We start from the raw sequence: 25692 nt of genomic DNA, 5'->3' as shown, positions 1-25692 counted from the left end.
ACATACAAGGCATGCAGTGCCAGAGGCAGCACAGCAACCCCAAAACATCACTGAACCTCCTCCATGTTTGACTGTAGGGAAGGTGTTCTTTTCTTTGAAGGCTTCATTTTGTTTTCTGTAAACATAGAGATGATGTACTTTACCAAAAAGCTCTAATTTGGTCTCATCTCCACAAGACATTCTCCCAGAAGGGTTTTGGCTTTTTCAGGTGTGTTTTTGCAAACTCCAGTCAGGCTTTATTATGTCTCTCTCTCTCAGCAGTGGAGTCCTCCTGGGTCTCCTACCATAGAACCCCCTTTCATTGAGTTGGTGACGGATGGTGCAAGTTGAAACTGTCGTACCTTGTGTCTGAAGGTCAACTTTAATCTGGCAGTTGATTGAGATGCTTTCTTTCTGGAGTGCCATGTCCAGTGAGCTCAAGGTTGAGGCCTTCTTTAAGTGGAGGATTATTGTTAGCCTTGGACATTCACTTGCTCAAATAGAGGTGCGAGTTATCGTTTAATCGACTTTATTTCATTTTTGGCTTTACACGTCTGAGCAGATATCAAGCTGTTTTTGTTGAGTCCTTGTCTTTTGTAATACCAGCAACGGTACCCGCCCTATGGGCAGGGCTTCAATTGGGAGGCCCAAATGAAAAGGCAAAATATCAGAAATTGAAGGCTTTTTTATTTTTAACGATTCATATAAACATATGAATGTTTGTGATGGGGGTTTAGATGCGCTAAATAGGTTGCCACCATAAATAGTTTGACCCCCTTGCGATCACGCTGCCTGGCACAGAAAAATCTGTTGAATCATGTCACACACAAATCATCAAAATCTAAACAGTACATGGCACCCATTTTGAAAAAAGATTGAATTCTGCAAAATGGAAGCGGCCGCTACACGTCTTTCTCAGTCGCACGTTCATGTGTGAAGAGTGCGTGCCGAATCTAACACGGAAGCGGCCGCTACACCTGTTTCTCAGTCGCTTTGCACACGCTGCCGTTTAACTTCGGAGCTGCTGTTTAACTTTGGAGCCGCACATTTATATAGGAAGAGTTCGTCAGGAGTCGATCTACTCTCTCCTGGTACGTAGAATTTCAATAAAAGCCACATCACTGTTCATATTGGGAAATATTATTCCATAGTGTTTGGAAAAACTTGAAAATTGGAAAACTTGGAAAAATTGGAAAAACTATAAGGCCTATTTTGCTCGTGGGGGTCCTAGGATTACCCACCCAAAATATCCTTGCGATCAGTTCAGCCGTTTTTGCGGTACCTTCGAACGAACGAACGAACGGACAGACAAGACAGACAGACAGACAGACGGACGGACATTTGGTGAATTATAGTGAGATTACCAGTTGGTTCAAGGAAGACAGGATTATTACAGCCAAACAACCTTTTTTATACCATGATTATGCAAGAATATTTTTTTTTTGGCGCAGATGGTAAAAAATGGAAGAACTTGACCGAAGAGGCACACAATATTTTGCTCCCTTTGTATATACAAAGGCAGTCGTTTTTTAAATAATGGCAGAAAAAGGTTATGCTTCATTTCTTTCATTGATCCCAAAATTGAACTGTGAAAGTATTGCAAACTAAACTTATTTAATGAACTGAAAATTCTCGTAACTTTTTCACCCTCTTTTGTTGATTTGCACAGGCTCATCAAAGAACTGGAGGAGCACAATGAGAAAAAACGGCCCAGAGGTTCCCATGGAGATTTTGCAGAAACGTTTGAGGGACATTGTGCAACACTATTATTCGGGCATTTGGAACACAGGTCTTCAGAAGATATACCACCAGATGTTTCAGGAGGATATGCCATCGGCCGTACTGCAGCACCTGCGCGACTGGTCGCACATTTGCTCGGTGTGACTCGTGACCAAACCGGAAATGCTAATATTGCTTGTTGAGCATTGTGATTATGGTTGTGATTTTGGGTTTTATGCTCGGAAATATTGCCTTTAATTTACGCTAAAACCAAAAGTGCCCGGGGGGAGGGGGTTGGGGGGTGGGAATAGAGGAGCACTTGCTTTGGGTCACAGGAATGAAAACAACATTTTTTTTTTGTTTTTTAACTCTAAATTTTATATTGGGTTATTCCCAGTGGAATCCTTTGCCATCTTTCAACTTTGCTTTTGGTGGGAAGTGTGGGGATTTTAGATGTTGTCCATAAATGTTATTTCCTATAAACGTTTTTGGACAAACGTGTGATGGTTAGCCCAGTGTTGCTTTCACTTCATCATTTGGAAGGGGGAGGGGGAAAAAAAAATCTTTCCCTCTCCCCCTCCGCCTTTTTATGCTTATCCCCTTGACTCCACACACCCCCGTTATAGGATAGGGGAGGCTTGTAGCTGCTGTAGGGGTTGTTTCTATACAATTAGTGCCCCCAATTTTTAATAGTACCCCAGAGTTTGACCCCTAGAGTACGAAACCACCATTTAGGGTTATGCATTTTTTCCTGGCACTCCAAATTTCTGAAATTACCGAGCTGTATTTGAGCCGGATTAGACTTTCATTATGAAATTTTGCATCAATAATAGGAATACAATGTATGTGGTGTTGACGTTTTTGACCTTGCCCTAATTTTTAGCTCACCTGGAACGTAGTTCCGGGGAGCATATGAGTTGGCACGTTGTCGGTCCGTAAACACTTGCAACTTCTCCGAAACCGCTGATGGGATTGTGACCAAATTTGGCACAAATGATATTTGGTATGTTATGACTAAAGTTTGTTCACGGCATTAAAAAAAGTCGGTGTTTAAGCTGGTCTGCCGGGGGTTGAAGTGGGTCCAGGTTTGACCCCTCCAAAATAGGTATTTGCTTTCTTCTCTGAAACTGCATATACAATTCCGATGTAACTTAACCCCAATCTTCATCACCTGTGAGGTACCAATGTTTGTTTCAAGGCATTCGAAAAATTGGGGTCTGAGGAGGGATACGGGAGTGGGTGGGGGAGGAGAGGTTGCCACCATAAATAGTTTTTTTTTGTTTGTTTAAAGTCTTATGATTACATTAGTATGATTGTACATGCTGCCCTGTCTTCTAGCAACCATTGAATTCGGTTCAAAATACCATAATACTGTTCAAAATATGTTTTAGTCAGTGTAGTATACTGCTTTATTCTACCAGGTGAGTGCCATGGGGTATTGCCCCTATGTTTAAAGTCATGACCTAATTGTACACATTTTAACATTTTTACCATAATTTGACTAGGATTTGGCTGATCAAATGAGATTGCTCTGAGTAAGGCAAATTTAGCATAATTTGCATCATTCCCCTTTGGGTTAAAGGTCAGGTCTTACACCCATCAGGGTACATGATCATCATTTGGGTTTTTCTCCCTTTTTTTTTGCTGCCAAATGTCTGAGGACTTTTGGAATTTAATTTTACTTCAATAATGGGGATAAAAAGTCTGCCATATTGACTTCTTTTTTTTTACTTTGACCTTATTTTGGCCTTCCAAGATATTCTTGCATCATAATAGTGTATCCTCATCAAATCATTGACGAGAAGAGGAAGAAGTTCAAGGAGTGGCAGAAGGCGAAGGGTATGGGTGCAGAAAAGGCAGAGCATGAAAGTTATAACACAGCCAAGAAGGCTGCAAATAAAGAGGTCGCAAAGCCGCAGGAGGCATGTAGGAAAATGTTCGGAGAACGCTTGGATTTGGAAGAGGGTCAGAGAGCGGTATTCAGGATTGCAAAGCAGATAGCGAAAGGTGTGATGTGATGTGGGTGAGTTGCTTGAAGGATGAAGTGGGACAAATCGTTGTGGACCCAGATGGAATTAAAGGAAGATGGAAGAGATATATGGAAATACTGTTGAATGCAGAGAATGAATGGGATGGCAACACAGAGAGTAACCCAGTTTTAGGACCGGCAGAGAAGATAACCGAGAAGGAAGTTGAAGAAGCAGTAAAAGCAATGAAGAGTAGAAAAGTGGGAGGGCCGACGGGAGTTGTGGGAGATATGTTGAAGGCAGCGGGAAATTGGGGTGTGAAGAGAATGACAGAGATCTGCAATCTGGTGGTGAAAGAAGGCCGCATTCCAGTGGATTGGGAACTGAGTACCCTCGTCCCTCTATACAAGGGGAAAGGTGACCCTCTGGACTGTGGCTCGTATCGAGCGATAAAGTTATTGGAGCATGGAATGAAGGTATTGGAAATCGTGTTGGAGAGGAGGACAAGGAAGAAAGGGAAGATTGATGAAATGCAGTTTGGATTTATGCCAGGAAGAGGAACGACAGATGCGCTTTTCATTGTGAGGCAGTTGCAGGAGAAGTAAATGGATAAGAGGAAGAAGTTGTTTTTTGGGTTTGTTGATCTGGAGAAAGCATTCGATGGGGTTCCACGCGAAGTAGTGACATGGGCATTGAGGAAGTTAGGAGTTTTTTTTTTTTTTTTTTTTTGTATACAAGATCGAGGCTCGTGAAAGAGCGAACATTAATCACACAGAAAGACAAACAGACACATAAAACAAATAACATCGGGAGCGGTAGACAAGATGGGGAGAGAGGGGGAAGGACACAAACACAACATTTGAGAGCAGGGACCGAGAGACATGGAGACATCGAGAGATCTGTGGGAGGGAGAGGGCTTTGGGGGGGAGGCATGTGAAGGGGGGGAGGCATGTGAAGGGGGGGGGGGTGGGAGAGGTATAAACATATGGACACTGCCAGGATTTCCAGGAAATAAGTTGGAATTTCAAACAAGGTGGATCTGGGGTGAATTAGTGGGGGTAGAAAAGATCAAGGTTATGGATGGGGGAAGATAAGAGATGGTGGTGAACAGCTGTTTTAAAGACCTGGAGGGAGGAGAGGGATTGAAGGGAGTGTGGGAGTTTGTTCCACAGGCGGGAGAAAAGAGGAATGAAAGAGTGAAGGTGAGCAGAGAGCCGAGATTTCGGCAGTTTAACCAACAGAGGGTTGCTGGCAGATCTTGTGCGACCTGTAGGAATATTTGGGGGACAGAGCACAGAGAGAGCTGGGGGAGCAAGGCCGGAGAGGAGTCGGTAGAAGACAGAAAGACCACCTACCTGCCTGCGGTGAGTGAGTGAAAGGCCCTCAGAGATAGCTTCATCGCGGGAGATTCCAATGATTTTGAAAGCTTTGGATTCAACAGCGTGAAGCCGAGCCAGGTGTGAGGCAGGAGCACCAGCCCATAGGGGAGAACAGTATTCCATTGAGCTGCGGATGAAAGCCTTGTAAGTGGTGAGGAGCTCAGGTGTGCCGAGGAAGGACTTCGCACGACGGAGGATGCCCAGTCGGCGACTGGCTTTGGAGGCCAGCTTGGAAATGTGGTTTTCCCAAGAAAGATCATGGCAGATAGTGAGACCCAAAAGCTTGAGTGACAGAACTTCTTGGAGAGGATTGTTGAGAAAGTAGATGGGAGGGTTGTCCAGTCGATCTTTTCGGAGAGACATAGTAAGAGAGTGAGATTTGGCAGGATTGAATGGAGGAATGGTTGATCAGAGTAGTGATGGCAATGTACAAAAGAGCGCGCACAGCTGTAAGGACGAAGGACGGGAACAGTGGTGAGTTTGAGGTGAAGGTGGGAGTGCATCAGGGGTCGGTACTAAGTCCACGACTATTTGTGGCTGTGATGGTGCTGGCTCGGAATGCAAAGGAGGGTTTACCATGGGAGTTGTTGTATGCAGATGATCTGGTGTTGATTTCAGAAAGTATGGATGGACTGAAGGAGAAGATGAACAAGTGGAAGGAATGTATGGAGACGAAATGTCTGAAGGTGAATATCGGAAAAACGAAGGTGATGGCAAGTGGTAAAGCATGTGGTGAGGTGGAAAGAACTGGGAAGTGGCCGTGTGCTGTGTGCAGGAAGGGTGTCAGAGTGAATTCCATTCAATGTACAATGTGCGCTGAGTGCGTTCATCAAAAATGTAGTGGTTTTGAGAGTGTCATTAACCAGTGTGGCAGCGACATTCAAGTGTAAGGTGTGCACAGAGGGAGCTGCAGATGGAGGAAATGTTGAGTTGGATCTTGGAGATGGCGTGAAGCTGGAAGGTGTGAAAACATTTTGTTACCTAGGAGACATGCTGAATGGAGAAGGTGGACCAGACTCTGCAACGGTTGCTAGAGTGAGATGTGCATGGAAGAAGCTTCAGGAATTGAGTGGCATGCTGACGAGGAGGGGAGTGTCGTTGAAGCTGAAGGGAAAGGTGTATGCTGCATGTGTGAGAATTGTTATGATTTATGGGAGCGAGACATAAGGAATGAACGTAGAGCAGCAACGAAGGCTGGAAAGGGTGGAAATGTGAATGGTTCGGTGGATGTGTGGAGTATCGTTGAGAGAAGAGGAAGACAAATGATGAAATGCGAAGGATGATGGGAATAGAGCCTGTGATGGATGCTGTGAAGCGAAACAGTTTGAGACGGTTTGGTCATGTGTTGAGGAAGGATGAAAGTGACTGGTTGAGAAGAGTGATGGAAATGAATGTAGAAGGAAGTAGAGGACGGGGAAGACCGAGAAAGACTTGGCTGAAGGTGGTGGAAGAAGAAATGCGGGCAAGGCGGTTAACAAGGGGAGATGCAGAAAATAGGGGAAAATGGAGAAGATTTGTCATGTTGACCGCAAGGCTAACCCCCGCTCTTGAAGGGAAAATGGCCTTAAAATGCCTGTCATTGTATCATAGTGTACCTCCACTGAAGTGCACCTTTTTTTGATCATAACCTGAATAATTTTCATCCAATTTTCATGATGAGTTTTATAGATAGATTGTAAATGGGGGCACTCTCTCAATATACACTTTATCCCGAAATGTTGAAGGTCAAGGTGACATGGCGGTGCAAAAGAAAAATGGCCACCATTCACTAGTGGGCCAAGGTACGTCACGGGCGATCACCAAGGGTAAGCTGCAGGAGGCTTGCCTTGGCGATCGCAGATATGTAGGTAATTTATTATTACCGTGATGTCTGTCATTGCACAACTCTTAACCTCTCCATCTTTGAGTTTTAATGACCCTGAATTGATGTACATGTTTAGTTTACATACATTGCATGTTAAGTTCAAAATGATGTTTTGTCATCTTCATTTTATTTGTTTGCTTTTCAGGTGAAAATTTGTTCAGAAAGTCCTTTAAAGATGATTATTTATCCTCCAATCCCCAAATCAAGTCACTCGAAGCCACAAACAGCAGATCACAACACCATACTTCTGGACAAAGAAGCAAAGCCTGATTGCCCTATTGTCCAGGATTCAAATTCCATGGATTCGCTTAAGCAACATAAATGTCGCATTTCTCGACTGCTGGCATCTTTCCCTCATGGTATCTGGGTTCACAGCCTGCCTGACATTTATAAAACCAGGTTCAACATGGACTTACCAGTATTAATTCTGAACAATGTGGATCTTGTTTCAGATGTTTGCTCAATTCTACATCCACTTCCTGAGAATCTCGAGACTGTAATTATTTACCCAAAGGAGTCGAGTAGTCATGAAGTTGTAACACCCACCATTGGTTTTGGTCAAACATCCCAAGCTGCCCCTATTGAACGCATCACAGTTCCTTCTCCAAAACTTCCAGATCCCGGATGGGTCTCTGCGAAGGTTTGCTCAGTGGATGCACGTGGCAATCTTTGTGTGCACTTTGAACAGGGAAGTGTGTGTATTTAAATTTGATGAATGACGAAAAACCTTAGAACACACACCACACTTGAACGGTTTCTCCCCCATGTGAATTAGTTTGTGTGTATTTAAATTTGATGAATGACGAAAAACCTTTCAACACACAGAACACTTGTACGGTTTCTCCCCCATGTGAATTAGTTTGTGTGTATTTAAATTTGATAAATGACGAAAAACCTTAGAACACACACCACACTTGTACGGTTTCTCCCCCATGTGAATTAGTTTGTGTGTATTTAAATTTGATGAATGACGAAAAACCTTTGAACACACAGAACACTTGTACGGTTTCTCCCCCATGTGAATTAGTTTGTGTGTATTTAAATTTGATGAATGACAAAAAACCTTAGAACACACACCACACTTGTACGGTTTCTCCCCCATGTAAATTAGTTTGTGTGTATTTAAATTTGATGAATGACGAAAAACCTTAGAACACACACCACACTTGTACGGTTTCTCCCCCATGTGAATTAGTTTGTGTGTATTTAAATTTGATGAATGACGAAAAACCTTTGAACACACAGAACACTTGTGCGGTTTCTCCCCCATGTGAATTAGTTTGTGTGTATTTAAATTTGATAAATGACGAAAAACCTTAGAACACACACCACACTTGAACGGTTTCTCCCCCATGTGAATTAGTTTGTGTGTATTTAAATTTGATGAATGACGAAAAACCTTTGAACACACAGAACACTTGTGCGGCTTCCCTCCCATGTGAATTAGTTTGTGTGCATTTAAATTTGACTAGGGCATGCCCGTAGATAGATGAATGACGAAAAACCTTTGAACACACAGAACACTTGTACGGTTTCTCCCCCATGTGAATTAGTTTGTGTGTATTTAAATTTGATGAATGACGAAAAACCTTAGAACACACACCACACTTGTACGGTTTCTCCCCCATGTGAATTAGTTTGTGTGTATTTAAATTTGATGAATGACGAAAAACCTTCAAACACACACCGCACTTGTACGGTTTCTCCCCCATGTGAATTAGTTTGTGTGTATTTAAATTTGATGAATGACGAAAAACCTTCAAACACACACCACACTTGTACGGTTTCTCCCCCATGTAAATTAGTTTGTGTGTATTTAAATTTGATGAATGACGAAAAACCTTCAAACACACACCACACTTGTACGGTTTCTCCCCCATGTAAATTAGTTTGTGTGTATTTAAATTTGATGAATGACGAAAAACCTTAGAACACACACCACACTTGTACGGTTTCTCCCCCATGTGAATTAGTTTGTGTGTATTTAAATTTGATGAATGACGAAAAACCTTTGAACACACAGAACACTTGTGCGGCTTCTCTCCCATGTGAATTAGTTTGTGTGTATTTAAATTTGATGAATGACGAAAAACCTTAGAACACACACAACACTTGAACGGTTTCTCCCCCATGTGAATTAGTTTGTGTGTATTTAAATTTGATGAATGACGAAAAACCTTTGAACACACAGAACACTTGCACGGTTTTTCCCCCATGTGAATTAGTTTGTGTGTATTTAAATTTGATAAATGACGAAAAACCTTAGAACACACACCACACTTGTACGGTTTCTCCCCCATGTGAATTAGTTTGTGTGCATTTAAATTTGATGAATGACGAAAAACCTTTGAACACACAGAACACTTGTGCGGTTTCTCCCCCATGTGAATTAGTTTGTGTGTATTTAAATTTGATAAATGACGAAAAACCTTAGAACACACACCACACTTGTACGGTTTTTCCCCCATGTGAATTAGTTTGTGTGTATTTAAATTTGATGAATGACGAAAAACCTTTGAACACACAGAACACTTGTGCGGCTTCTCTCCCATGTGAATTAGTTTGTGTGCATTTAAATTTGATGAATGACGAAAAACCTTTGAACACACAGAACACTTGTACGGTTTCTCCCCCATGTGAATTAGTTTGTGTGTATTTAAATTTGATAAATGACGAAAAACCTTAGAACGCACACCACACTTGTACGGTTTCTCCCCCATGTGAATTAGTTTGTGTGTATTTAAATTTGATGAATGACGAAAAACCTTTGAACACACAGAACACTTGTGCGGCTTCTCTCCCATGTGAATTAGTTTGTGTGTATTTAAATTTGATGAATGACGAAAAACCTTAGAACACACACCACACTTGAACGGTTTCTCCCCCATGTGAATTAGTTTGTGTGTATTTAAATTTGATGAATGACGAAAAACCTTAGAACACACACCACACTTGTACGGTTTCTCCCCCATGTGAATTAGTTTGTGTGCATTTAAATTTGATGAATGACGAAAAACCTTCAAACACACACCACACTTGTACGGTTTCTCCCCCATGTGAATTAGTTTGTGTGTATTTAAATTTGATGAATGACGAAAAACCTTCAAACACACACCACACTTGTTTGGCTTCTCTCCCGTGTGAATTAGTTTGTGTGCAATTAAATTTTATGAATGGCGAAAAACCTTCAAACACACAGAACACTTGTGCGGCTTCTCTCCTGTGTGAATTAGTTTGTGTGTATTTAAATTTGATGAATGACGAAAAACCTTCAAACACACAGAACACTTGTGCGGCTTCTCTCCCGTGTGAATTAGTTTGTGTGCATTCAAATATGATGAATGACGAAAAACCTTTGAACACACACAACACTTGTATGGTTTCTCCCCCATGTGAATTAGTTTGTGTGTATTTAAATTTGATAAATGACGAAAAACTTTAGAACACACACCACACTTGTACGGTTTCTCCCCCATGTGAATTAGTTTGTGTGTATTTAAATTTTATGAATGACGAAAAACCTTAGAACACACACCACACTTGTACGGTTTCTCCCCCATGTGAATTAGTTTGTGTGTATTTATATTTGATGAATGACGAAAAACCTTTGAACACACAGAACACTTGTGCGGCTTCTCTCCCGTGTGAATTAGTTTGTGTGTATTTAAATTTGATGAATGACGAAAAACCTTAGAACACACACCACACTTGAACGTTTTCTCCCCCATGTGAATTAGTTTGTGTGTATTTAAATTTGATGAATGACGAAAAACCTTTCAACACACAGAACACTTGTACGGTTTCTCCCCCATGTGAATTAGTTTGTGTGTATTTAAATTTGATAAATGACGAAAAACCTTAGAACACACACCACACTTGTACGGTTTCTCCCCCATGTGAATTAGTTTGTGTGTAGTTAAATTTGATGAATGACGAAAAACCTTTGAACACACAGAACACTTGTACGGTTTCTCCCCCATGTGAATTAGTTTGTGTGTATTTAAATTTGATGAATGACGAAAAACCTTAGAACACACACCACACTTGAACGGTTTCTCCCCCATGTGAATTAGTTTGTGTGTATTTAAATTTGATGAATGACGAAAAACCTTTGAACACACAGAACACTTGTACGGTTTTTCCCCCATGTGAATTAGTTTGTGTGTATTTAAATTTGATAAATGACGAAAAACCTTAGAACACACACCACACTTGTACGGTTTCTCCCCCATGTGAATTAGTTTGTGTGTATTTAAATTTGATGAGTGACGAAAAACCTTTGAACACACAGAACACTTGTGCGGTTTCTCCCCCATGTGAATTAGTTTGTGTGTATTTAAATTTGATAAATGACGAAAAACCTTAGAACACACACCACACTTGTACGGTTTCTTCCCCATGTGAATTAGTTTGTGTGTATTTAAATTTGATGAATGACGAAAAACCTTTGAACACACAGAACACTTGTGCGGCTTCTCTCCCATGTGAATTAGGTTGTGTGCATTTAAATTTGATGAATGACGAAAAACCTTTGAACACACAGAACACTTGTACGGTTTCTCCCCCATGTGAATTAGTTTGTGTGTATTTAAATTTGATGAATGACGAAAAACCTTAGAACACACACCACACTTGTACGGTTTCTCCCCCATGTGAATTAGTTTGTGTGTATTTAAATTTGATGAATGACGAAAAACCTTCAAACACACACCACACTTGTACGGTTTCTCCCCCATGTGAATTAGTTTGTGTGTATTTAAATTTGATGAATGACGAAAAACCTTCAAACACACACCACACTTGTGTGGCTTCTCTCCCGTGTGAATTAGTTTGTGTGCAATTAAATTTGATGAATGACGAAAAACCTTCAAACACACAACACTTGTGCGGCTTCTCTCCCATGTGAATTAGTTTGTGTGTATTTAAGTTTGATGAATGACGAAAAACCTTCAAACACACAGAACACTTGTGCGGCTTCTCTCCCGTGTGAATTAGTTTGTGTGCATTTAAATTTGATGAATGACGAAAAACCTTCAAACACACAGAACACATGAACGGGTTTTCCCCCATGTGAATTAGTTTGTGTGTATTTAAATTTGATAAATGACGAAAAACCTTAGAACACACACCCCACTTGTACGGTTTCTCCCCCATGTGAATTAGTTTGTGTGTATTTAAATTTGATGAATGACGAAAAACCTTTGAACACACAGAACACTTGTGCGGTTTCTCCCCCATGTGAATTAGTTTGTGTGTATTTAAATTTGATGAATGACGAAAAACCTTTGAACACACAGAACACTTGTACGGTTTCTCCCCCATGTGAATTAGTTTGTGTGTATTTAAATTTGATAAATGACGAAAAACCTTAGAACACACACCACACTTGTACGGTTTCTCCCCCATGTGAATTAGTTTGTGTGTATTTAAATTTGATGAATGACGAAAAACCTTTGAACACACAGAACACTTGTGCGGTTTCTCCCCCATGTGAATTAGTTTGTGTGTATTTAAATTTGATAAATGACGAAAAACCTTAGAACACACACCACACTTGTACGGTTTCTCCCCCATGTGAATTAGTTTGTGTGTATTTAAATTTGATGAATGACGAAAAACCTTAGAACACACACCACACTTGTACGGTTTCTCCCCCATGTGAATTAGTTTGTGTGTATTTAAATTTGATGAATGACGAAAAACCTTTGAACACACAGAACACTTGTACGGTTTTTCCCCCATGTGAATTAGTTTGTGTGTATTTAAATTTGATAAATGAAGAAAAACCTGAGAACACACACCACACTTGTACGGTTTCTTCCCCATGTGAATTAGTTTGTGTGTATTTAAATTTGATGAATGACGAAAAACCTTTGAACACACAGAACACTTGTGCGGTTTCTCCCCCATGTGAATTAGTTTGTGTGTATTTAAATTTGATAAATGACGAAAAACCTTAGAACACACACCACACTTGTACGGTTTCTCCCCCATGTGAATTAGTTTGTGTGTATTTAAATTTGATGAATGACGAAAAACCTTTGAACACACAGAACACTTGTGCGGCTTCTCTCCCATGTGAATTAGTTTGTGTGCATTTAAATTTGATGAATGACGAAAAACCTTTGAACACACAGAACACTTGTACGGTTTCTCCCCCATGTGAATTAGTTTGTGTGTATTTAAATTTGATAAATGACGAAAAACCTTAGAACACACACCACACTTGTACGGTTTCTCCCCCATGTGAATTAGTTTGTGTGTATTTAAATTTGATGAATGACGAAAAACCTTAGAACACACACCACACTTGAACGGTTTCTCCCCCATGTGAATTAGTTTGTGTGTATTTAAATTTGATGAATGACGAAAAACCTTTGAACACACAGAACACTTGTATGGTTTTTCCCCCATGTGAATTAGTTTGTGTGTATTTAAATTTGATAAATGACGAAAAACCTTAGAACACACACCACACTTGTACGGTTTCTCCCCCATGTGAATTAGTTTGTGTGTATTTAAATTTGATGAGTGACGAAAAACCTTTGAACACACAGAACACTTGTGCGGTTTCTCCCCCATGTGAATTAGTTTGTGTGTATTTAAATTTGATAAATGACGAAAAACCTTAGAACACACACCACACTTGTACGGTTTCTTCCCCATGTGAATTAGTTTGTGTGTATTTAAATTTGATGAATGACGAAAAACCTTTGAACACACAGAACACTTGTGCGGCTTCTCTCCCATGTGAATTAGTTTGTGTGCATTTAAATTTGATGAATGACGAAAAACCTTTGAACACACAGAACACTTGTACGGTTTCTCCCCCATGTGAATTAGTTTGTGTGTATTTAAATTTGATGAATGACGAAAAACCTTAGAACACACAGAACACTTGTGCGGCTTCTCTCCCGTGTAAATTAGTTTGTGTGCATTTAAATTTGATGAATGACGAAAAACCTTCAAACACACAGAACACATGAACGGGTTTTCCCCCATGTGAATTAGTTTGTGTGTATTTAAATTTGATAAATGATGAAAAACCTTAGAACACACACCCCACTTGTACGGTTTCTCCCCCATGTGAATTAGTTTGTGTGTATTTAAATTTGATGAATGACGAAAAACCTTTGAACACACAGAACACTTGTGCGGTTTCTCCCCCATGTGAATTAGTTTGTGTGTATTTAAATTTGATGAATGACGAAAAACCTTAGAACACACACCACACTTGTACGGTTTCTCCCCGATGTGAATTAGTTTGTGTGTATTTAAATTTGATGAATGACGAAAAACCTTTGAACACACAGAACACTTGTGCGGCTTCTCTCCCGTGTGAATTAGTTTGTGTGTATTTAAATTTGATGAATGACGAAAAACCTTAGAACACACACCACACTTGAATGGATTCTCCCCCATGTGAATTAGTTTGTGTGTATTTAAATTTGATGAATGACGAAAAACCTTTGAACACACAGAACACTTGTACGGTTTCTCCCCCATGTGAATTAGTTTGTGTGTATTTAAATTTGATAAATGACGAAAAACCTTAGAACACACACCACACTTGTACGGTTTCTCCCCCATGTGAATTAGTTTGTGTGTATTTAAATTTGATGAATGACGAAAAACCTTTGAACACACAGAACACTTGTGCGGTTTCTCCCCCATGTGAATTAGTTTGTGTGTATTTAAATTTGATAAATGACGAAAAACCTTAGAACACACACCACACTTGTACGGTTTCTCCCCCATGTGAATTAGTTTGTGTGTATTTAAATTTGATGAATGACGAAAAACCTTTGAACACAGAACACTTAGAGGGCTTCTCTCCCATGTGAATTAGTTTGTGAGCATTTAAATTTGATGAATGACGAAAAACCTTTGAACACACAGAACACTTGTACGGTTTCTCCCCCATGTGAATTAGTTTGTGTGTATTTAAATTTGATAAATGACGAAAAACCTTAGAACACACACCACACTTGTACGGTTTCTCCCCCATGTGAATTAGTTTGTGTGTATTTAAATTTGATGAATGAAGAAAAACCTTTGAACACACAGAACACTTGTGCGGCAGTGCGGCTTCTCTCCCGTGTGAATTAGTTGGTGTGTATTTAAATTTGATGAACGACGAAAAACCTTAGAACACACACCACACTTGAACGGTTTCTCCCCCATGTGAATTAGTTTGTGTGTATTTAAATTTGATGAATGAGGAAAAACCTTCGAACACACACCACACTTGTACGGTTTCTCCCCCATGTGAATTAGTTTGTGTGTATTTAAATTTGATGAATGACAAAAAACCTTTGAACACGCAGAACACTTGTGCGGCTTCTCTCCCATGTGAATTAGTTTGTGTGCATTTACATTTGATGAATGACGAAAAACCTTTGAACACACAGAACACTTGTACGGTTTCTCCCCCATGTGAATTAGTTTGTGTGTATTTAAATTTGATAAATGACGAAAAACCTTAGAACACACACCACACTTGTACGGTTTCTCCCCCATGTGAATTAGTTTGTGTGTATTTAAATTTGATGAATGACGAAAAACCTTAGAACACACACCACACTTGTACGGTTTCTCCCCCATGTGAATTAGTTTGTGTGTATTTAAATTTGATGAATGACGAAAAACCTTTGAACACACAGAACACTTGTGTGGCTTCTCTCCCGTGTGTATTAGTTTGTGTGCAATTAAATTTGATGAATGACGAAAAACCTTCAAACACACACCACACTTGTACGGTTTCTCCCCCATGTGAATTAGTTTGTGTGTATTTAAATTTGATGAATGACGAAAAACCTTCAAACACACACCACACTTGTGCGGCTTCTCTCCCGTGTGAATTAGTTTGTGTGCAATTAAATTTGATGAATGACGAAAAACCTTCAAACACACAGAACACTTGTGCGGCTTCTCTCCCGTGTGAATTAGTTTGTGTGTATTTAAGTTTGATGAATGACGAAAAACCTTCAAACACACAGAACACTTGTGCGGCTTCTCTCCCGTGTGAATTAGTTTGTGTGCATTTAAATATGATGAATGACGAAAAACCTTTGAACACACACAACACTTGTACGGTTTCTCCCCCATGTGAATTAGTTTGTGTGTATTTATATTTGATGAATGACGAAAAACCTTAGAACACACACCACACTTGTACGGTTTCTCCCCCATGTGAATTAGTTTGTGTGTATTTAAATTTGATAAATGACGAAAAACCTTAGAACACACACCACACTTGTATGGTTTCTCCCCCATGTGAATTAGTTTGTGTGTATTTAAATTTGATGAATGACGAAAAACCTTTGAACACACAGAACACTTGTGCGGTTTCTCCCCCATGTGAATTAGTTTGTGTGTATTTAAATTTGATAAACAACGAAAAACCTGAGAACACACACCACACTTGTACGGTTTCTCCCCCATGTGAATTAGTTTGTGTGTATTTAAATTTGATGAATGACGAAAAACCTTTGAACACACAGAACACTTGTACGGTTTCTCCCCCATGTGAATTAGTTTGTGTGTATTTAAATTTGATGAATGACGAAAAACCTTAGAACACACACCACACTTGAACGGTTTCTCCCCCATGTGAATTAGTTTGTGTGTATTTAAATTTGATGAATGACGAAAAACCTTTGAACACACAGAACACTTGTGCGGCTTCTCTCCCATGTGAATTAGTTTGTGTGTATTTAAATTTGATGAATGACGAAAAACCTTAGAACACACACCACACTTGAACGGTTTCTCCCCCATGTGAATTAGTTTGTGTGTATTTAAATTTGATGAATGACGAAAAACCTTAGAACACACACCACACTTGTACGGTTTCTCCCCCATGTGTATTAGTTTGTGTGCATTTAAATTTGATGAATGACGAAAAACCTTCAAACACACACCACACTTGTACGGTTTCTACCCCATGTGAATTAGTTTGTGTGTATTTAAATTTGATAAATGACGAAAAACTTTAGAACACACACCACACTTGTACGGTTTCTCCCCCATGTGAATTAGTTTGTGTGTATTTAAATTTTATGAATGACGAAAAACCTTAGAACACACACCACACTTGTACGGTTTCTCCCCCATGTGAATTAGTTTGTGTGTATTTATATTTGATGAATGACGAAAAACCTTTGAACACACAGAACACTTGTGCGGCTTCTCTCCCGTGTGAATTAGTTTGTGTGTATTTAAATTTGATAAATGACGAAAAACCTTAGAACACACACCACACTTGTACGGTTTCTCCCCCATGTGAATTAGTTTGTGTGTATTTAAATTTGATAAATGACGAAAAACCTTAGAACACACACCACACTTGTACGGTTTCTCCCCCATGTGAATTAGTTTGTGTGTAGTTAAATTTGATGAATGACGAAAAACCTTTGAACACACAGAACACTTGTACGGTTTCTCCCCCATGTGAATTAGTTTGTGTGTATTTAAATTTGATGAATGACAAAAACCTTAAAACACACACCACACTTGTACGGTTTCTCCCCCATGTGAATTAGTTTGTGTGTATTTAAATTTGATGAATGACGAAAAACCTTTGAACACACAGAACACTTGTACGGTTTTTCCCCCATGTGAATTAGTTTGTGTGTATTTAAATTTGATAAATGAAGAAAAACCTGAGAACACACACCACACTTGTACGGTTTCTTCCCCATGTGAATTAGTTTGTGTGTATTTAAATTTGATGAATGACGAAAAACCTTTGAACACACAGAACACTTGTGCGGTTTCTCCCCCATGTGAATTAGTTTGTGTGTATTTAAATTTGATAAATGACGAAAAACCTTAGAACACACACCACACTTGTACGGTTTCTCCCCCATGTGAATTAGTTTGTGTGTATTTAAATTTGATGAATGACGAAAAACCTTTGAACACACAGAACACTTGTGCGGCTTCTCTCCCATGTGAATTAGTTTGTGTGCATTTAAATTTGATGAATGACGAAAAACCTTTGAACACACAGAACACTTGTACGGTTTCTCCCCCATGTGAATTAGTTTGTGTGTATTTAAATTTGATGAATGACGAAAAACCTTAGAACACACACCACACTTGAACGGTTTCTCCCCCATGTGAATTAGTTTGTGTGTATTTAAATTTGATGAATGACGAAAAACCTTTGAACACACAGAACACTTGTACGGTTTTTCCCCCATGTGAATTAGTTTGTGTGTATTTAAATTTGATAAATGACGAAAAACCTTAGAACACACACCACACTTGTACGGTTTCTCCCCCATGTGAATTAGTTTGTGTGTATTTAAATTTGATGAGTGACGAAAAACCTTTGAACACACAGAACACTTGTGCGGTTTCTCCCCCATGTGAATTAGTTTGTGTGTATTTAAATTTGATAAATGACGAAAAACCTTAGAACACACACCACACTTGTACGGTTTCTTCCCCATGTGAATTAGTTTGTGTGTATTTAAATTTGATGAATGACGAAAAACCTTTGAACACACAGAACACTTGTGCGGCTTCTCTCCCATGTGAATTAGTTTGTGTGCATTTAAATTTGATGAATGACGAAAAACCTTTGAACACACAGAACACTTGTACGGTTCCTCCCCCATGTGAATTAGTTTGTGTGTATTTAAATTTGATGAATGACGAAAAACCTTTGAACACACAGAACACTTGTGCGGTTTCTCCCCCATGTGAATTAGTTTGTGTGTATTTAAATTTGATAAATGACGAAAAACCTTAGAACACACACCACACTTGTACGGTTTCTCCCCCATGTGAATTAGTTTGTGTGTATTTAAATTTGATGAATGACGAAAAACCTTTGAACACACAGAACACTTGTGCGGCTTCTCTCCCATGTGAATTAGTTTGTGTGCATTTAAATTTGATGAATGACGAAAAACCTTTGAACACACAGAACACTTGTACGGTTTCTCCCCCATGTGAATTAGTTTGTGTGTATTTAAATTTGATAAATGACGAAAAACCTTAGAACACACACCACACTTGTACGGTTTCTCCCCCATGTGAATTAGTTTGTGTGTATTTAAATTTGATGAATGATGAAAAACCTTAGAACACACACCACACTTGAACGGTTTCTCCCCCATGTGAATTAGTTTGTGTGTATTTAAATTTGATGAATGACGAAAAACCTTTGAACACACAGAACACTTGTACGGTTTTTCCCCCATGTGAATTAGTTTGTGTGTATTTAAATTTGATAAATGACGAAAAACCTTAGAACACACACCACACTTGTACGGTTTCTCCCCCATGTGAATTAGTTTGTGTGTATTTAAATTTGATGAGTGACGAAAAACCTTTGAACACACAGAACACTTGTGCGGTTTCTCCCCCATGTGAATTAGTTTGTGTGTATTTAAATTTGATAAATGACGAAAAACCTTAGAACACACACCACACTTGTACGGTTTCTTCCCCATGTGAATTAGTTTGTGTGTATTTAAATTTGATGAATGACGAAAAACCTTTGAACACACAGAACACTTGTGCGGCTTCTCTCCCATGTGAATTAGGTTGTGTGCATTTAAATTTGATGAATGACGAAAAACCTTTGAACACACAGAACACTTGTACGGTTTCTCCCCCATGTGAATTAGTTTGTGTGTATTTAAATTTGATGAATGACGAAAAACCTTAGAACACACACCACACTTGTACGGTTTCTCCCCCATGTGAATTAGTTTGTGTGTATTTAAATTTGATGAATGACGAAAAACCTTCAAACACACACCACACTTGTACGGTTTCTCCCCCATGTGAATTAGTTTGTGTGTATTTAAATTTGATGAATGACGAAAAACCTTCAAACACACACCACACTTGTGTGGCTTCTCTCCCGTGTGAATTAGTTTGTGTGCAATTAAATTTGATGAATGACGAAAAACCTTCAAACACACAACACTTGTGCGGCTTCTCTCCCATGTGAATTAGTTTGTGTGTATTTAAGTTTGATGAATGACGAAAAACCTTCAAACACACAGAACACTTGTGCGGCTTCTCTCCCGTGTGAATTAGTTTGTGTGCATTTAAATTTGATGAATGACGAAAAACCTTCAAACACACAGAACACATGAACGGGTTTTCCCCCATGTGAATTAGTTTGTGTGTATTTAAATTTGATAAATGACGAAAAACCTTAGAACACACACCCCACTTGTACGGTTTCTCCCCCATGTGAATTAGTTTGTGTGTATTTAAATTTGATGAATGACGAAAAACCTTTGAACACACAGAACACTTGTGCGGTTTCTCCCCCATGTGAATTAGTTTGTGTGTATTTAAATTTGATGAATGACGAAAAACCTTAGAACACACACCACACTTGTACGGTTTCTCCCCGATGTGAATTAGTTTGTGTGTATTTAAATTTGATGAATGACGAAAAACCTTTGAACACACAGAACACTTGTGCGGCTTCTCTCCCGTGTGAATTAGTTTGTGTGTATTTAAATTTGATGAATGACGAAAAACCTTAGAACACACACCACACTTGAATGGTTTCTCCCCCATGTGAATTAGTTTGTGTGTATTTAAATTTGATGAATGACGAAAAACCTTTGAACACACAGAACACTTGTACGGTTTCTCCCCCATGTGAATTAGTTTGTGTGTATTTAAATTTGATAAATGACGAAAAACCTTAGAACACACACCACACTTGTACGGTTTCTCCCCCATGTGAATTAGTTTGTGTGTATTTAAATTTGATGAATGACGAAAAACCTTTGAACACACAGAACACTTGTGCGGTTTCTCCCCCATGTGAATTAGTTTGTGTGTATTTAAATTTGATAAATGACGAAAAACCTTAGAACACACACCACACTTGTACGGTTTCTCCCCCATGTGAATTAGTTTGTGTGTATTTAAATTTGATGAATGACGAAAAACCTTAGAACACACACCACACTTGTACGGTTTCTCCCCCATGTGAATTAGTTTGTGTGTATTTAAATTTGATGAATGACGAAAAACCTTTGAACACACAGAACACTTGTACGGTTTTTCCCCCATGTGAATTAGTTTGTGTGTATTTAAATTTGATAAATGAAGAAAAACCTGAGAACACACACCACACTTGTACGGTTTCTTCCCCATGTGAATTAGTTTGTGTGTATTTAAATTTGATGAATGACGAAAAACCTTTGAACACACAGAACACTTGTGCGGTTTCTCCCCCATGTGAATTAGTTTGTGTGTATTTAAATTTGATAAATGACGAAAAACCTTAGAACACACACCACACTTGTACGGTTTCTCCCCCATGTGAATTAGTTTGTGTGTATTTAAATTTGATGAATGACGAAAAACCTTTGAACACACAGAACACTTGTGCGGCTTCTCTCCCATGTGAATTAGTTTGTGTGCATTTAAATTTGATGAATGACGAAAAACCTTTGAACACACAGAACACTTGTACGGTTTCTCCCCCATGTGAATTAGTTTGTGTGTATTTAAATTTGATAAATGACGAAAAACCTTAGAACACACACCACACTTGTACGGTTTCTCCCCCATGTGAATTAGTTTGTGTGTATTTAAAATTGATGAATGACGAAAAACCTTAGAACACACACCACACTTGAACGGTTTCTCCCCCATGTGAATTAGTTTGTGTGTATTTAAATTTGATGAATGACGAAAAACCTTTGAACACACAGAACACTTGTACGGTTTTTCCCCCATGTGAATTAGTTTGTGTGTATTTAAATTTGATAAATGACGAAAAACCTTAGAACACACACCACACTTGTACGGTTTCTCCCCCATGTGAATTAGTTTGTGTGTATTTAAATTTGATGAGTGACGAAAAACCTTTGAACACACAGAACACTTGTGCGGTTTCTCCCCCATGTGAATTAGTTTGTGTGTATTTAAATTTGATAAATGACGAAAAACCTTAGAACACACACCACACTTGTACGGTTTCTTCCCCATGTGAATTAGTTTGTGTGTATTTAAATTTGATGAATGACGAAAAACCTTTGAACACACAGAACACTTGTGCGGCTTCTCTCCCATGTGAATTAGTTTGTGTGCATTTAAATTTGATGAATGACGAAAAACCTTTGAACACACAGAACACTTGTACGGTTTCTCCCCCATGTGAATTAGTTTGTGTGTATTTAAATTTGATGAATGACGAAAAACCTTAGAACACACAGAACACTTGTGCGGCTTCTCTCCCGTGTAAATTAGTTTGTGTGCATTTAAATTTGATGAATGACGAAAAACCTTCAAACACACAGAACACATGAACGGGTTTTCCCCCATGTGAATTGGTTTGTGTGTATTTAAATTTGATAAATGATCAAAAACCTTAGAACACACACCCCACTTGTACGGTTTCTCCCCCATGTGAATTAGTTTGTGTGTATTTAAATTTGATGAATGACGAAAAACCTTTGAACACACAGAACACTTGTGCGGTTTCTCCCCCATGTGAATTAGTTTGTGTGTATTTAAATTTGATGAATGACGAAAAACCTTAGAACACACACCACACTTGTACGGTTTCTCCCCGATGTGAATTAGTTTGTGTGTATTTAAATTTGATGAATGACGAAAAACCTTTGAACACACAGAACACTTGTGCGGCTTCTCTCCCGTGTGAATTAGTTTGTGTGTATTTAAATTTGATGAATGACGAAAAACCTTAGAACACACACCACACTTGAATGGTTTCTCCCCCATGTGAATTAGTTTGTGTGTATTTAAATTTGATGAATGACGAAAAACCTTTGAACACACAGAACACTTGTACGGTTTCTCCCCCATGTGAATTAGTTTGTGTGTATTTAAATTTGATAAATGACGAAAAACCTTAGAACACACACCACACTTGTACGGTTTCTCCCCCATGTGAATTAGTTTGTGTGTATTTAAATTTGATGAATGACGAAAAACCTTTGAACACACAGAACACTTGTGCGGTTTCTCCCCCATGTGAATTAGTTTGTGTGTATTTAAATTTGATAAATGACGAAAAACCTTAGAACACACACCACACTTGTACGGTTTCTCCCCCATGTGAATTAGTTTGTGTGTATTTAAATTTGATGAATGACGAAAAACCTTTGAACACAGAACACTTAGAGGGCTTCTCTCCCATGTGAATTAGTTTGTGAGCATTTAAATTTGATGAATGACGAAAAACCTTTGAACACACAGAACACTTGTACGGTTTCTCCCCCATGTGAATTAGTTTGTGTGTATTTAAATTTGATAAATGACGAAAAACCTTAGAACACACACCACACTTGTACGGTTTCTCCCCCATGTGAATTAGTTTGTGTGTATTTAAATTTGATGAATGAAGAAAAACCTTTGAACACACAGAACACTTGTGCGGCAGTGCGGCTTCTCTCCCGTGTGAATTAGTTGGTGTGTATTTAAATTTGATGAACGACGAAAAACCTTAGAACACACACCACACTTGAACGGTTTCTCCCCCATGTGAATTAGTTTGTGTGTATTTAAATTTGATGAATGAGGAAAAACCTTCGAACACACACCACACTTGTACGGTTTCTCCCCCATGTGAATTAGTTTGTGTGTATTTAAATTTGATGAATGACAAAAAACCTTTGAACACGCAGAACACTTGTGCGGCTTCTCTCCCATGTGAATTAGTTTGTGTGCATTTACATTTGATGAATGACGAAAAACCTTTGAACACACAGAACACTTGTACGGTTTCTCCCCCATGTGAATTAGTTTGTGTGTATTTAAATTTGATAAATGACGAAAAACCTTAGAACACACACCACACTTGTACGGTTTCTCCCCCATGTGAATTAGTTTGTGTGTATTTAAATTTGATGAATGACGAAAAACCTTAGAACACACACCACACTTGTACGGTTTCTCCCCCATGTGAATTAGTTTGTGTGTATTTAAATTTGATGAATGACGAAAAACCTTTGAACACACAGAACACTTGTGTGGCTTCTCTCCCGTGTGTATTAGTTTGTGTGCAATTAAATTTGATGAATGACGAAAAACCTTCAAACACACACCACACTTGTACGGTTTCTCCCCCATGTGAATTAGTTTGTGTGTATTTAAATTTGATGAATGACGAAAAACCTTCAAACACACACCACACTTGTGCGGCTTCTCTCCCGTGTGAATTAGTTTGTGTGCAATTAAATTTGATGAATGACGAAAAACCTTCAAACACACAGAACACTTGTGCGGCTTCTCTCCCGTGTGAATTAGTTTGTGTGTATTTAAGTTTGATGAATGACGAAAAACCTTCAAACACACAGAACACTTGTGCGGCTTCTCTCCCGTGTGAATTAGTTTGTGTGCATTTAAATATGATGAATGACGAAAAACCTTTGAACACACACAACACTTGTACGGTTTCTCCCCCATGTGAATTAGTTTGTGTGTATTTATATTTGATGAATGACGAAAAACCTTAGAACACACACCACACTTGTACGGTTTCTCCCCCATGTGAATTAGTTTGTGTGTATTTAAATTTGATAAATGACGAAAAACCTTAGAACACACACCACACTTGTATGGTTTCTCCCCCATGTGAATTAGTTTGTGTGTATTTAAATTTGATGAATGACGAAAAACCTTTGAACACACAGAACACTTGTGCGGTTTCTCCCCCATGTGAATTAGTTTGTGTGTATTTAAATTTGATAAACAACGAAAAACCTGAGAACACACACCACACTTGTACGGTTTCTCCCCCATGTGAATTAGTTTGTGTGTATTTAAATTTGATGAATGACGAAAAACCTTTGAACACACAGAACACTTGTACGGTTTCTCCCCCATGTGAATTAGTTTGTGTGTATTTAAATTTGATGAATGACAAAAAACCTTAGAACACACACCACACTTGTACGGTTTCTCCCCCATGTGAATTAGTTTGTGTGTATTTAAATTTGATGAATGACGAAAAACCTTAGAACACACACCACACTTGAACGGTTTCTCCCCCATGTGAATTAGTTTGTGTGTATTTAAATTTGATAAATGACGAAAAACCTTAGAACGCACACCACACTTGTACGGTTTCTCCCCCATGTGAATTAGTTTGTGTGTATTTAAATTTGATGAATGACGAAAAACCTTTGAACACACAGAACACTTGTGCGGCTTCTCTCCCATGTGAATTAGTTTGTGTGTATTTAAATTTGATGAATGACGAAAAACCTTAGAACACACACCACACTTGAACGGTTTCTCCCCCATGTGAATTAGTTTGTGTGTATTTAAATTTGATGAATGACGAAAAACCTTAGAACACACACCACACTTGTACGGTTTCTCCCCCATGTGAATTAGTTTGTGTGCATTTAAATTTGATGAATGACGAAAAACCTTCAAACACACACCACACTTGTACGGTTTCTCCCCCATGTGAATTAGTTTGTGTGTATTTAAATTTGATAAATGACGAAAAACTTTAGAACACACACCACACTTGTACGGTTTCTCCCCCATGTGAATTAGTTTGTGTGTATTTAAATTTTATGAATGACGAAAAACCTTAGAACACACACCACACTTGTACGGTTTCTCCCCCATGTGAATTAGTTTGTGTGTATTTATATTTGATGAATGACGAAAAACCTTTGAACACACAGAACACTTGTGCGGCTTCTCTCCCGTGTGAATTAGTTTGTGTGTATTTAAATTTGATAAATGACGAAAAACCTTAGAACACACACCACACTTGTACGGTTTCTCCCCCATGTGAATTAGTTTG

The 25692-nt window shown here is 38.8% G+C and overlaps 2 protein-coding genes and 2 pseudogenes across 2 annotated transcripts in view; 1 reads left to right on the top strand and 3 right to left on the bottom strand.

Moving 5' to 3' along the window:
• Window positions 1-7614, top strand: part of LOC137429381 (tudor domain-containing protein 7B-like) — a 36494-nt gene extending 28880 nt beyond the window's left edge. Inside the window, exons 5-6 of the mRNA XM_078781033.1 lie at window positions 1649-1857; window positions 7054-7614. Coding sequence (XP_078637159.1) covers window positions 1649-1857; window positions 7054-7614 — 770 coding nt within the window. The remainder of the gene's footprint in view (window positions 1-1648; window positions 1858-7053) is intronic.
• Window positions 7615-7632: 18 nt separating this feature from the next.
• LOC144892720 (uncharacterized) lies at window positions 7633-8872 on the bottom strand (annotated as a pseudogene).
• A 1539-nt stretch (window positions 8873-10411) lies between these two features.
• Window positions 10412-21809, bottom strand: LOC144892719 (uncharacterized). Its single transcript, XM_078781032.1, is given in 7 exon segments — window positions 10412-11605; window positions 11856-13871; window positions 14040-14543; window positions 14962-14994; window positions 14997-16481; window positions 19851-20006; window positions 20091-21809. Coding segments are annotated over 7 exon segments (7107 nt in total).
• Window positions 21810-23255: 1446 nt separating this feature from the next.
• Window positions 23256-25679, bottom strand: LOC144892718 (uncharacterized; annotated as a pseudogene).
• Window positions 25680-25692: the final 13 nt, after the last annotated feature.

The sequence above is a fragment of the Myxine glutinosa genome, chromosome 6, assembly GCF_964187855.1.
Source record: "Myxine glutinosa chromosome 6, kmMyxGlut1.1, whole genome shotgun sequence".
NCBI classification, from domain to species: Eukaryota; Metazoa; Chordata; class Myxini; order Myxiniformes; family Myxinidae; genus Myxine; species Myxine glutinosa.
Note: the sequence above shows the minus strand (reverse complement) of the source record. Positions and strands in the feature narration are given on the sequence as shown.